General features: G+C 44.0%; 1 protein-coding gene across 1 annotated transcript in view; it reads left to right on the top strand.

The window, feature by feature from the left end:
- Nucleotides 1-14612, top strand: part of LOC139281359 (uncharacterized) — a 191755-nt gene that overhangs the window by 117467 nt on the left and 59676 nt on the right. Inside the window, exon 18 of the mRNA XM_070901513.1 lies at nucleotides 3396-3516. Coding sequence (XP_070757614.1) covers nucleotides 3396-3516 — 121 coding nt within the window. The remainder of the gene's footprint in view (nucleotides 1-3395; nucleotides 3517-14612) is intronic.

Genomic DNA, 14612 nt, shown 5'->3' with positions numbered 1-14612 from the left:
CGTTACCTTGTAGTCGCCGCAGATTCTGACTGTGCCATCGCTTTTCAACACCGGAACAATCGGACTGGCCTACTCGTTGAACTCGACTGGCGATATGATTCCCTCTTGTTGAAGTCTGCCCAGTTCGATCTCAACTTTCTCCCTCATCATATATGGAACCACTCGAGTCTTGTGATGAACGGGCCTTGCATCGGGGACTAGATGGATCTGCACCTTGGCGCCTGTGAGGTTGCCGATGCCTGGTTCAAATAGTGACGGAAACTTGCTCAGCACTTGGGCCCACGAGGCATCATCCACTGAAGATAGTGCTTTGATGTCGTCCCAGTTCCATCGAATCTTTCCCAGCCAGCTTCTGCTGAATAGCGTTGGGCCATCGCCTGGTACAATCCACAGTGATAAATCATGCACAGCTCCATCGTACGATAACTTAACTGCCGCACTGCCAATGACTGGCATGAGCTCTTTGGTGTAGGTGCACAGCTTTGTCTGAATCGGGCTCAGTTTGGGCCTTTATGCCTTGTAGCCCCACAGTTTCTCAAAAGCTTTCTGGCTCATAATTAACTGACTCGCCCCCGTGTCCAACTCCATTGATACCGGAATACCATTCAATTTGACTTACAGCATGATAGGAGGGCTCTTGGTGGTGAAGGTGTGTACTCCATACATTTCTTCCTCAGGTTGAGTTGCTTCGCTTGTTTGTTGTGCGTGATCCGCGCCGGATCGATCACCCTCTGTCGACTCTGCCACGTGATATGTCGCAGCACTCTTGCACATTCGCTGGAGGTGCCCCATTGTTTCTCAGCCACACGTAGTGCTTGAATCGACATTGATGGGCTCGATGATTACCACCGCAGCGCCAACATGGTGCTAATTGATTTGCATTCACACCCGATGGCAGACTCTGAGTCATCCTAGGTCTTGCAACTGCAGACGTGTAGGCCCTGCCATATGCAGTTCTGCCTGCTAGCGACGTTATTTTATGCACAGTACTTGCCGGTGAGCTTCGATGCTAGGAAGATATCTGTCTGGTATTGTCGCTCGTGGATATGAATGCCTGGGCTATCGTGATGGCCTTGCTCAAGTCTAGGGATTCGGCGAACAGAAGCTTGCGAAGAATGACCTCGTGGCCGATGCCAAGCACAAAAAAGTCCCGCAGCATTTCCCCCAAAAATCCAGAAAATTCGCAAGTTCCCGCAAGGCGTCTCAGCGACATAACTTGCCATGTCCTGGCCCTTGGAGCAGTGGTGCGTGTAGAAGCAATACCTGGCCATTAAGACGCTCTCCTTCGGCTTGAGACAGTTCTGAACCAGCGTACACAACTCTGTATATGTCTTCTCCGCTGGTTTCTCTAGTGCTAGCAGATTCTTGATGAGGCCGTATATTGTAGACCCATACACGGTGAGGAGAATCGCCCTGCACTTGATTGCATCCAGCTCGTTGACCACGAAGTACTGGTCAATACGCTCAACGAAGGCTTCCCAATCATCACCCTCTACAAATCTCTCTAAAATACCAACGGCAACCATGACCTCATGAAAGTTCATAATTTGTTACTCGTCGCCAATTGTTAAGTATGGAAGAACTCCACTGAGCTAAAACTGATGTGACCTTAGTCTCTTTAATACAACTCCAGAGTGCCTAAGCAGCATGGCAGACAACCTTTTATACTCCCATGCACGAGGTGTACAAGTGACCCTTGAACCTCCAACAGTTGCGCCCTCTGGTGGCAAGTCTTACACAGTTACAATGTTTACTTACATAACAGTAACCTTTGCAGTTGCCGTATATCTCAGCATTTAGATATGGTGCCTGTAAAGAGTGTTAGTATCTGAGAGGCTGGATTTCTTTGCTATCTGAAAAGAGAAAGGCACAAGGGTAGGGTTATGGTGAGGGGAGGCAGGAAGCAAGAGGTGCATGCTTGCACCATGTGCAGATTGTAAATCAGAAGAGATTGTGGGATGTCAGAAGGAGGATAATGTATGAGGATACGGGCATCTTGTATTCTCTCTGCCCTGCCACTGGCCACAGACAAAGCCATACCTCTGCCAAGAATAGCCAGCACACTCTCCTCCATTGGCGTTAGGTCATGCAAGTGAGCCTGATTCCAGCCGGTTAAGTTCTGCTGGTGCTGGTTATGAGCCAGCTTTTCCTGCAAGGGAAATGGAAGTACATCAGTGAGTGTGCTGTAATGTGTTTGGGTGATGTGGCTGTAATGGTTGAATAGCTTAGTGTTTTCAAGCTATGAGGTGTGGGTGTGAGGCTTGCAGCAGTGGTAAATGTGTACGGATGAGGTGAAGCTATTAATGTGAGATGTGAGTTGTGATCTCTGGAGATTGTTGGTAGGTGAGTGATGGGTTTGTGGTACATTGAGTATTGTGTGAGGCTAGTGGTACTGATGGTGGGATATGGCATTTGAAGATGACCTCTTGTGTGAGGTCTTTAAACTTCTTCCCGCACTGAACCAGGTCCTCGGAACTACATTGCTGGCATTTATCACAGTGGAAATCTACTCCTGCTGCACTCTGGTTTGTTGCCTTGGGGACCTCCTGGCCCCCTATGGAATGAGGATCTCTCTCCTGAAGTTGACCTCCTGGACCAAAGCCTCCAGTGCTGCACCAGAGAACCTAGATCCACACTCGCTCCCCTGCTGTGCCATCATTAGAACTTTCTTCCCCATTGTCTTCTCAGCCACTTCAATCACCTGTTGCAGGCAGAAGGCACCTCCCCTTTAAGAGGTACAGACTGCCTTTATGAAGTGCAGGCTAACTTTAATTGGAGCTTGCGTCGTACGAACTTAGGTCTCCTGCTGAGGGCTCAGCCACTCGGCAGCGCGCTCAACACTAGGCTGAATGTTTATCATCATCATAGGCAGTCCCTCGGAATCGAGGAAGACTTGCTTCCACTCTTAACATGAGTCGTTAGGTGACTGAACAGTCCAATACGAGAACCACAGGTGGGACAGATAGTCGTTGAGGGAAAGGGTGAGCGGGACAGGTTTGCCACATGCTCTTTCTGCTGCCTGTGCTTGATTTCTCCATGCTCTCGGCGATGAGACTCGAAGTGCTCAGTGCCCTCCCGGATGCGCTTCCTCCACTTAGAGCCGTCTTTGGCCAGGGACTTCCAGGTGTCAGTGGGGATGTTGCACTTTTTCAGGGAGACTTTGAGGGTGTCCCTGTAACGTTTCCTCTGCCCTCCTTTGGCTCATTTGCCATGAAGGAGTTCTGAGTAGAGTGCTTGTTAATTCAGCACGAAGTTTGCATGCTGCCACAGTCCTCTGAATGGGCGCGGATTGATCGCGCAGCGCGATACCTGCGCCCAACTTCGGGCTTTATCCAATTTTTAGGCCTTTATGTTTGAAGGCTTTCTTTTCAGAACATGTTTTTATCTGTACCCAGGTTACTATGCTTATTGGTCATCAGCAATCCCTATTATCGTCAATGGGAACACAGACGTTCTTCAAGATATAGTTCACAATCACTTAAACAAGATGAGCTTCATGAGCAGTCCAAGAAGCAGGTAGATTTTCTTGCACATTTGTTATGGACATCTTATACATTATGCACATTGTGAAATTAGAGTGGCAGAATGCAAACATGATGAGGACCCTTAGACAAACAGCAACCTGTATCTATATTGGAACCTTCTATGTTGAAAATATCTAAAAGAGTTTCTCAGCGGAGAAACAAATCATAAGTGTTAGTGGGTGATTTTGGGGAGCTGAAAGAATGGCCAGGATATGTCTGCAAGAACCTCCAGCACTGACCCTGGCAGGGTAAGGGGAAAGGTTCCCTTATTTAAATAATCTTTAGTGGCATCTGTGCCACTCGGGCCACAAGTTGGTCGCCCACCAATCAGCGGAAGCTGCAAAATGAGGTGGAGGCTGCCTGATCTGATTGGGGGGCTAGGGGGTGGTGATTGTGCCACCCTGTCCAGGAAACATGACCATGGTGATCCACCTTAATTTTTTTTTTATTTGTTCACTTGATGTAGGCATTGCTGACAAGGCCAGCATTTATTGCCTCTTGAGTGGCTTGCTGTGGGTCTGGAGTCTTTATATAGGCCAGACCGGGTCAGGACAGCAATTTCCTTCCCTAAAGAATATTAGTGAACCAGATGGGTTTTTACAACAATCATGGTTACTATTACTGATACTAGAAGAACCTTATGAAGGCAGTGTTAGTATCCCTGCTCAATGAAATCTTTAGTGGATTTATTAACAAATCCAGGCAATCACATGGGATGTTCAGGTTTTCCCTGACTTAGAATGTTAATTTATGTTTTAACAACCCCCATAGTTGATTTTTCAAATGGTTAAAAAACAGGATGTAAAAGGAAGAAAAATATGGTCAAACATGCTTTTTTGAGCAAAAAGAGACTTTTAAAAACCAGCATGTTAAAAAAAAAGCCCTGCGGAACCCAGGGTGTAATAAAACAATGAGAGAGTTATTTTGGTGTAAGGATGAAAACAGGTGCTAAGTGGGTGCTGTGCTATCAAGACACCCCAGTTTGGAAGTCTGGTTTTAGCCGACAATTTTGGGTCTAATTGATCATTACCATGCCTTAAGCTTGCTTGGAGGCACTAAAACTGACACCTGCAGGTTTAGCATTTATGCGCTGATTCGAGGCAATTTTCGTGGAGCAACACATGAAGCCTCCATGCATCCACTTCCACTGAAAGTGTGGAGTGCGCTGGCTGGCACATCATGGAACTTTTCAAGATGGCCCAGCGACCGAGGGAGAGGGCACACAGGTTCTTGGGCGTGGCATTGGAGGTCCTGGTAGAGGAGGTCCAGAGGAGGAGGGATGTCCTGTACCCACAAGGACCAGGAGAGTGGGGGGAGAGTGGGAAGGAGCCAACCTCGCCCTACTGTCCCTCTCTCCTGCAGCTGCCACTGCTCTGTCTGGCCTCATGTCCTTCTCCCAGTCCTCCTGCAGACCAAGGGGGACCCCTAGTAAGATACCAATGACCAAGCACTCCCTTTCTCCTGGTGAATCCAATAAAGTAGAGTAGCACAGCACTCACTGACTTTAAGTGAAGTCCTCAGAGAACTTCTGGAATAAATGTTGATAAGAGTGTTGGTGAAGTCTTGACAAAGTGTTCCAGAAAGTCTCCTGATGTCTCTCAAAAGTCTTCTTCAAACCTCCAACAGCAAGTGAACAGTGAAAGCTGAGCATAGCTTTGAGTGGTGTTTGAAATCCTCAGCAACCACTTTTTGTTCAGCTGGTCACTGTTAGCTGGGTGTTAATAGTTAAGCATTTGCTTCTGGGTCAGATGTGTTACCTCTAGTTTGGCTACAGTGTAAGGTTTATTAGATCTGTCAGATTTATTATATCTGCCAGAAGAGACTTCTGTCCGTGACCACAACAAACCACACTGGGTACAGGTATTTTGTAAATAAGCACAATAGATTTTATTAAGTAGTTTGCTTCCAGTACAAAGAAATAATACTTAACAAGGTGATAGTCGACAGTCTGTTCCTTGAAACCTCAATGGTAGCCCACTGAGTGAACACGGCGCTTGTCTCTTGCTGTGTTCTGTTGACCCTAGTCCTTCAGTTTCCTTCTGTGTTAGTGCTGCCCCCAAAGTCCAATAGCTGTTACTTTATACCCTTTTCCTCCTATACAAATGCTGTCAGAGTCTGCAACTGTCTCAGGCTTACAATCGATCATTCTAAGTCTGTGCCTCTGACCTTCTATGTTATCTCTAGTCATTCTCTGAGAACTTTTGCAAAGACTGTGTCACAGAATTCATTACTGAGCTTGGCTTTACAAAATGGTATATGTTGCATACTTTTATCATATTGATTATTATTTAGCCTTGGCCATTCTGGTTCTAAATGAAGCTGTTTCAGCAAATTACAGGAAAAAAATGATTAACAGAATAATGGTTCTCTCATCATGCTTTACTTAAAAATGGTTAACATAAAAATGACTTAATCTACCATGATGCTTTGCTTAAAAATGGTTAAAATAAGCTTACACACATTTTAGTTAATTTTATCACATAACAGTTAAACAAAAGCATTATCAAACACTATTGCAACATGCAGGTAAGTTTTATCTTACAATCCTCAGCTTGAGGCCAAGGAATTCTTACCGACGCCTCACTTTATCATGATATTGGATAGCCCTCTTAATCTGGATCAGCAGTATATCGTGATCGATTCACTACCTCCAATATCCATACACCTTATGATACTACTTCCTTTCTGAATTATGGTATGATTTCAGTTTCCCATATTTATTAATTTTCATGGAATTTTGTGTTTTAATCAATTAGATTTTTTGTGCTGGTTAGTAATAGACATTGGCTTATGCATCAAAGTGTTGCTACATGGTCAAAAATGGAAAACTTATCTCCTTAACTAGAACAGTCAAGACTTATTTACAACTTGACTAATGTAAAATTTGTCTTAATTAGGACAGAGTCAAGATTTATTTACAACTTGACTAATAAAATTTATTCGGAAATCGAATGTGTGAGACAAAAAAAACTAACATTGTAAAGAAAGCTGAAGTTTAACATCTAAACAAGTCATGGATTTAAAGGATTCTCCAGATGTCTTTTACTTGTATCCATCCAGTGTGGATAATTCTTACCCAATTTATTTTTCCCTAGCTTAAACTTTAATCATTTTTTTAAACATACTTTCAATCCCTCTAACAGGTACCAGTGTGTTTAATTGTCTTCTAATTGTTTCATTAATTAGATAGTTTATTGATGGATTAAGTGTCAATACATTAAAAAGTCTCACTTCCTGAGCCACATTAAACATTTCATGTCTTGCTGTTGTCAGCATGTCTGAGACCCGTTCTTCAGTCCACATTCATCATGCATTTTCACATGCCAATTGCTTCATATACTACAAATTACGTCTGCACTCTTACACCGGTATCTCAATGTCATCCGATACAAGCCAGCTCGGGCTTTCAGGTGATCTTATCAAAAGATTGTCTGGAGATCTTTGCTCATCTTCCACTGCATGTTCCCGATGTCTTGAGTAGTGGCCAGGCTATCAAATTCAGTTTTCTTAAAAAGTTCGTAGGCAAGGACACAAATGTTTCCAAGAGAAAGCTATCGGTTTACTATTCTTAACTACACTTTCCTGACTTTCATTAAAATGTTTGAAACATTCCCATTTGGTGATGTACTTTTCCTGTTTCTACCTTGCATCTTAAGTGGGGCATCCCATGAATTATTATTCATATCTCATGAGCTCTGGAGTAGCCTTACTATCCAATACAATATTAAAGATAGAAAACATAGATTAAAGGTTCTAACTTTGTCCAAGTTATTAACACTTTAAAAAAAAATCTTTGTAAACAGCTATTCCGTGCCCGAATCCATTTCATAATTTCAAACTTATCACAAATCCAAACAGCAGTATTGCTGCACTGACAGGTTTTGTCAATGTTCAATTTATTTCCCCCCAAACTTTTCTTTTTATACACAGCAATTTTCCCCTTAAACTCAGTTAGATTTTCCTTTCTCGAGTATTTGAATTGTAGCTCTACTTAAGAGCTCAAGGAGTTAATTTGTCAAATCATAATAATGTCCAATATCTTTAAAATTTCATGCAGCAATTCAAAAAGTGGATCCTTGCTGAATTAAAAAAAAACACATGTCAGCGGAAAGGGTTAACTTCTTTCGAGGTTTATATGGCGGAGAAAAAACATTGATGTCATGACATTACTTCACATAATTTCTTTTTTCTTTTTTAAAAAACCTTTCCCGATATTTTTTTTGTCTTTTACCTTCAAAACTTCCTCTCTCGATTTTACACATTCAATTCAATTTTAATTTCAAAAACAAGTGATAGTTTACAAATGTTTTAACATACAAGTGCTCGCAATTCAAGTGCTCGCAAATTAATTTACAAGACTGCTTCCATATCTCATCTCAGCTCCCCCAAATGGCATTTCTATCTCTGAGAAAATGGCATGTCTCAAAATTCTAATTTAAATACTTTTATTTAAATCTCTTTTACTGAACTAAAAGCTTTCACGTAATGCAAAATAACATTTTCCAAACAACAAAATGGCATTTTTTATTTTTCCGAGCAAAAATCATTATCAACATAGGGTATCTTCATTCATTTTTTTTTCAATGTGATGTCTCATGTCCAGAACTAGACATTCACACTTTGAAATAACCAGAATTTCATCGTGGCCAACAATGAAATGCAGGTTTTCATAGATTAATTAACCTCAATAATTCCTACTAAATTCAGACCAATATTTTATTTTTTCAAAGCCAATATGTTATTTACTAAACACCATACAGAGCAGATAAAATAAAACAAAATAACACAGTAAGTTATGTCAGCTTCCATATTCTTCTTTCTTCGGATTCCTTTCCAATTGACTGTAAAAATGCTGAATATAACTGGAAAAACATTAATTTTTATATTGAACAAACTTCACACAAATTCTACACAAAAGGAAAAGAGGGCAGAGCTTCCCTTAACTTATATCTTTAAGAAAATTGTGCAGGCTTTTTTTATTAAAGAAAGGGGATGCTTTTTAGGTACACTAAAGTAGACGGTGCTTTTTAAAGATTCAAATTGATTTGCTTGCAATAACCAAATTGAAAAGACAGTGCTTTGTTACGATTCGAATTGATTTAAAACGAGACCACACATTTTAATTTAAACTACATAAGACAATAGAAATGTTTTCCTGTAATTCAATTAAAACATCCAATTCATAATTTTCTTTAGCAACTGTAACTTCAATGCTGAAGTTTAATCTTTTGTTAAATAAACCATTTCATAGCTCCATAACTCATAATCAAAATAAATCCACACCTGCGTTTCTAACTTAAAATGTAATTAAATTCTAGGTGCACAATGCACATTTTTAACACTCAAATTATTCACTCTCTCATAAAACTTCCCACATCCATGACAAAAGGGTTTACTGGCAAGCTTCTGCACAGAAGTGGGTGGAGCTTAAACAAACATAACAGACACTTTCTTTTAAAGACAGACATTCACACCAACCTTTCACTCAACAAAAAGCTTATCTTTCTCTTTCTCGGCACAAAAGCTGAAGCTTCTGTGTCGGTTTTACTTTCTCTTTTTTAAATTATTATTAGTTTTTTGTTTCAGCAACTTATTTTTTGGTTCCCTGGTCTTTTCATTCTTTGCTGAGTTCTTAGATCTTTCCACTCTATCTCCTCCTCTCCCTCCTGCACTTTATGCTTATCCTATTTCTGAAGGCTCCACGCTTCGCGCAGAGGAGGGTTGTGTTAGCCAGTTTCTAACCGGCTTCTTTAAATTTCGTTTTTTTTCTCATTCACTTGGGATACTATCTCAACCAAGCGCTTGCAATTTCCACCAGATTCATTACAGTCCGGGCCATAATTTAATTAAGGGTCACCCATTAAGGCTCCCCGTGAATCATCCAATTGTCTAGTGAGATGGTTATTATCTTTGTTAGGGCGCCTATCTGACATCTAGCTTCGTCAAGATTCTGTTGTTCATAAATTCTATCATCCTGGTTGAGGATGTCAGCACGATCTCTCTCGGCGCAGTACATCACTGAATATGCAATTAAACTCATCGCTTTATCTGGTTTCCATTGCTTAGTCTTAATCTTCCTCTGAATGAATGAATGTATTCCATCCAAACTGTTTCAACTCCTTTATCATTTGAGCCAATATCATTTCTCATTATTGCAGTGATTCCATCGTTCATCAATAGAGCTAACCCACCTCCTTTTCCTTTCCGTCTGTCCTTCCGGATTGTCAAGTAACCCTGACTATTTAATTCCCAGTGCTGGTACCTTGCAACCACGTCTCTGTAATGGCTATCAGATCATACCCATTTGTCTCAATTTGTGCTGTCATCTATTTTGTTACAAATGCTATGTGCATTTAGACAAAGTGCTTTTACGTTTGTTTTTTTACCCTTTTTTCCTGCTCGTTTCCTCTCTCCTTCAAACCCACTTTCTTTATTTTTGTTTTCCAATTCCAGCTTTATTCCCCTCCCTACTGAATCTATTTTCAGGTTCCCATCCCCCTAGTTTACACCCTCCCCAACAGCACTAGCAAACCCCCTCCCCGTGAGGATATTGGTCCCGGCTCTGTTGAGGTGCAACCCGTCCGGCTTGTACAGGTCCCACCTCCCCCAGAAGTGTCCCAATATCTCAGGAAACTAAAGCCCTCCTTCCTGCACCATCTCTCCAGCCACATATTCATCTGCTCTATCCTCCTATTTCTGTACTCACTAGCTCGTGGCACTGGGAGTAATCCAGAGATTACTACCTTTGAGGTCCTGCTTTTTAATCTCTCTCCTAGCTGCCTGCAGGATCTCATCCCTCATCCTACCTATGTCATTGGTACCGATGTGGACCACAAATTCTGGCTATTCACCCTCTCCCCCCAGAATGCCCTGCAGCCACTCGGTGACATCCTTGACCCTGGCACCAGGGAGGCAACATATCATCCTGGAGTCATGTATGTCGCCGCAGAAATGCCTGTCTGCTCCCCTGACTATTGAATCCCCTACCACTATAGCTCTTCAATTCTTCTTCCTCCACCCGTGGTGCTGTGGACTTGGCTCTGGCTGCACTCCTCAGAGCCACCATCGCCCCCACCAGTACTCAGAACAGAGAACCGGTTGGAGAGTGAGATGGACGCAGGGGACTGCTGCATTACCTGCCTAGCCCTCCTCTTCTGTCTGGCAATCACCCACTCCCTCTCTGCCTGCCCACTCTTAAGCTAGCTACGGGGTGACCTCCTCTAGAAACATGCTATCCATGTCTCACAGATGCACTGCAGTGAACCCAGCTGCCGCTCAAGCTCCAAAACACGCAGCTGGAGACACCTCCTGCACACATGGTCGCCCCAGCTGCACGAAGCATCCGGGACTTCCCACATAAATAGAAACATACATAGAAAATAGGTGCAGGAGTAGGCTATCCGGCCCTTCGAGCCTGCACAACCATTCAATAAGATCATGGCTGATCATTCCTTCAGTACCCCTTTCCTGCTTTCTCTCCATACTTCTTGATCCCTTTAGCTGCAAGGGCCACATCTAACTCCCTCTTGAATATATCCAATGAACTGGCATCAACAACTCTCTGCGGCAGGGAATTCCACAGGTTAACAACTCTCTGAATGAAGAAGTTTCTCCTCATCACAGTCCTAAATGGCTTACCCCTTATCCTTAGACTGTGTCCCCTGGTCCTGGACTTCCCCAACATCGGGAACATTCTTCCTGCATCTAACCTCTCCAGTTCCGTCAGAATCTTATGTTTCTATGAGATCCCCTCTCATCCTTCTAAACTCCAATGAATACAGGCCCAGTCGATCCAGTCTCTCCTCATATGTCTGTCCTGCCATCCCGGGAATCAGTCTGGTGAACCTTCGCTGCACTCCCTCAATAGCAAGAACGTCCTTCCTCAGATTAGGAGACCAAAACTGAACACAATATTCCAGGTGAGGCCTCACCAAGGCCCTGTACAACTGCAGTAAGACTTCCCTGCTCCTATACTCAAATCCCCTTGCTATGAAGGCCAACATACCATTTGCCTTCTTCACCGCCTGCTGTACCTGCATGCCAACCTTCAATGATTGATGAACCATGACACCCAGGTCTCGCTGCAACTCCCCTTTTACTAATCTGTCACCATTCAGATAATAATCTGCCTTCGTGTTTTTGCCCCCAAAGTGGATAACCTCACATTTATCCAAATTATACTGCATCTGACATGTATTTGCCCACTTGCCTAACCTGTCCAAATCACCCTGCAGCCTCTTAGCGTAATCCTCACAGCACACACCGCCACCCAGTTTAGTTTCATCTGCAAACTTGGAGATATTACACTCAATTCCATCATCTAAATCATTAATATATATTGTAAAGAGCTGGGGACCCAGCACTGAGCCCTACGGCACTCCACTAGTCACTGCCTGCCATTCTGAAAAGGACCCGTTAATCCCGACTCTCTGCTTCCTGTCTGCCAACCAGTTCTCTATCCACGTCAGTACATTACTCCCAATACCATGTGCTTTGATTTTGCACACCAATCACCAAACATGCCACAGGATGTGCAATCCACGGGACTGAGCTGCCCTGCAGTCCCTCTAGTTACACTTGCAACTATCGAGTAGAACTATACTCTAAACCTTAGCACAACACACCCAGCCGTTACTCAGCAAACAAACGATTTAATTATCTAGCTCTCCTTAGATAATAAAGATCACATATATTTACTTGCAGTTCCTACTTACAGCAATGCCAAAGGTTTCCTATTGAAAAGAAAAATAAAAATACTCACCAATCCAAAAGGAGTGGCCAGCGACGGCCTGGGAGCAGTGTAGCAGCCGCGACCTGCACGGGAACATCTGCGGCAGATCGGGGCCTTAAAAGGAGCATACCACTCCAAGGAGCAGCGCGAGCTGGTGCAGGAGGGCGACGGCAGTGAAGAGGGCGACTGGATTGGACATCACCATAATCCAGGTCGCTGATTGAAGCATGGGCATATACAGCAGGAGCGGCGAGATCGGGGCGAAGGTGCGGCGAGAGATGCAGAACGATGTGATTGGGGCCCAGGAGAGGCGTGAGTTCGGGGCCCAGAAGAAGTGAGGGCCCCAGGGGCAGCATGGGCCAGCCCACACTGCGATATGTGCGCGCACTAGGTCCGTGCAGCAGAGCTGGTCTCCAGTCGTATTGATTAATCCGTGCCACTGGATCAAGACCTAGCTCTGTCAAGCCCGTGTGGTGGCTGGTGTGCAATGGCTACCACACGTTTAAAAAAATCCAAGCACAGGCATCTTCCACCCTTCAACATGCAGTTCGGGACCTGGAATATTAGGTCCTTCATTGAAACACCTGTGAACTCATCAAACTCATCCCTTTTTGGCGTGGAAACAAGTCATCCTCGATTCGAGGGATTGCCGAAGAAGATTCTACTTGTATTGAATTTTGCATCTAAATGTTGCAGTTAATTTGTGTGTAGTTTTTGAACCTGTCATGTATCTTACATTATTATATATAACTGTATCCTAACATGCTATACATGACTGTAATAAGATATGATCTGTAACCACCAGCATACCTTACCACCAGGGGTGCACTTGCAAGAGACAGGTATATAAGGACAGGTCTCAGGCAAGTTCAGCATTCCAGAGCTGTGAAATAAAGGTGCAGGTCCAGAGTGACCTTGACTCCACGACATGCCTCGTATGAATCTGTACTGAGGGGATAGGACTTTACAGTGGCGACGGGTTAAGGGATTACAGAATCCACAGAATGGCGAACAACGGATCAGATGAAAATAACAATGCAGGAGACAATTGGGAGGACTTTATAGAAAGGCTCCAGCAAAGCTTTGTAACCAAAGACTGGTTAGGCGACGATAAGGCAGACAAGAGAAGAGCCCATTTCTTGACCAGCTGTGGCTCGAAACCATACGCTTTAATGAAGGATCTGTTGGCACCCGAGAAACCAGCAAGCAAGTCGTTTGAAGAATTGAGCACACTGGTAAGAGACCACCTGAAGCCAGCGAGCAGCCTACACATGGCCAGACACAGGTTCTACAACTACAGACGCTGTGTGGGCCAGAGCATACCCGACTTTGTGGCGGAACTTCGGAGGTTGGCTAGTTTATGTGAGTTCTCTGATGAACTGAGGAGAGAAATGCTGAGAGACTTTTTCATTGAAGGAATAGGCCACGCAGGCATATTCCAAAAACTCAGAGAGACCAAGAACCTGACCTTAGAGGCAGCAGCACTAGTTGCACAGACATTCTTGGCAAGGGAAGAAGAAACTATGTTGATTTACAATGCAGGTACGACAACTAACGAAATATCTGAAGAAGTTCACAGCACTAAACAAGCTGCTACCCCCACACACAGACAAAACCGGGAGAACAGGCTCTCGACAGCAGGCAGAAGCCATCAAGGGCCACAGGAACGGCCGTTCACACCTCATCAACCTACAATGCGAGCAATCAACTACAAACTGAGAGAAGCTCAAGAGAGATCAGCCAGACGCAGCTCATTCTTTGGGAACTCTTTGAACAATGGAACAGGTCTGTGCTGGAGGTGTGGGGGTGGGCACTCGGCAAGGGGATGTCGATTTCAGCAGGCTGTTTTCAGAAATTGTGAATATACAGGGCATTTGGCCCGCATGTGCAAAGAAACAGCAGCTCGGCTGGTATACGAATCAGATGGGTCGGAAAGCGGACCAGAAGATGGTGGGGACAGTACCCGGGACACCGGTGTACAGCGGGTCAACACAATAAATGGCCACTGCTCCTACAACAGGACGCCTCCTATAATGATGAGGGTCCAACTCAACGGGATATCTGTCAACATGGAGCTGGATACGGGAGCAAGTCAATCTCTCATGGGCGCTCAACAATTTGAACAACTATGGCCGCATAAAGGAGACAGACCAAGACTCACAAGGGTCGACACCACACTAAGGACCTATACCAAAGAAATCGTACCAGTCCTCGGCAGTGCCATGCTCTCTGTCACACACAAAGGGACAGTGAACCGACTTCCCTTGTGGATTGTCCCCGGAGACCCCCCAGCACTGCTGGGAGAAGCTGGCTGGCAAAACTAAACTGGAAATGGGATGATGTCCATGCCATGTCAT

The sequence above is a fragment of the Pristiophorus japonicus genome, chromosome 15 (genome assembly GCF_044704955.1).
Source record: "Pristiophorus japonicus isolate sPriJap1 chromosome 15, sPriJap1.hap1, whole genome shotgun sequence".
Lineage (NCBI taxonomy): Eukaryota > Metazoa > Chordata > Chondrichthyes > Pristiophoridae > Pristiophorus > Pristiophorus japonicus.
Note: the sequence above shows the minus strand (reverse complement) of the source record. Positions and strands in the feature narration are given on the sequence as shown.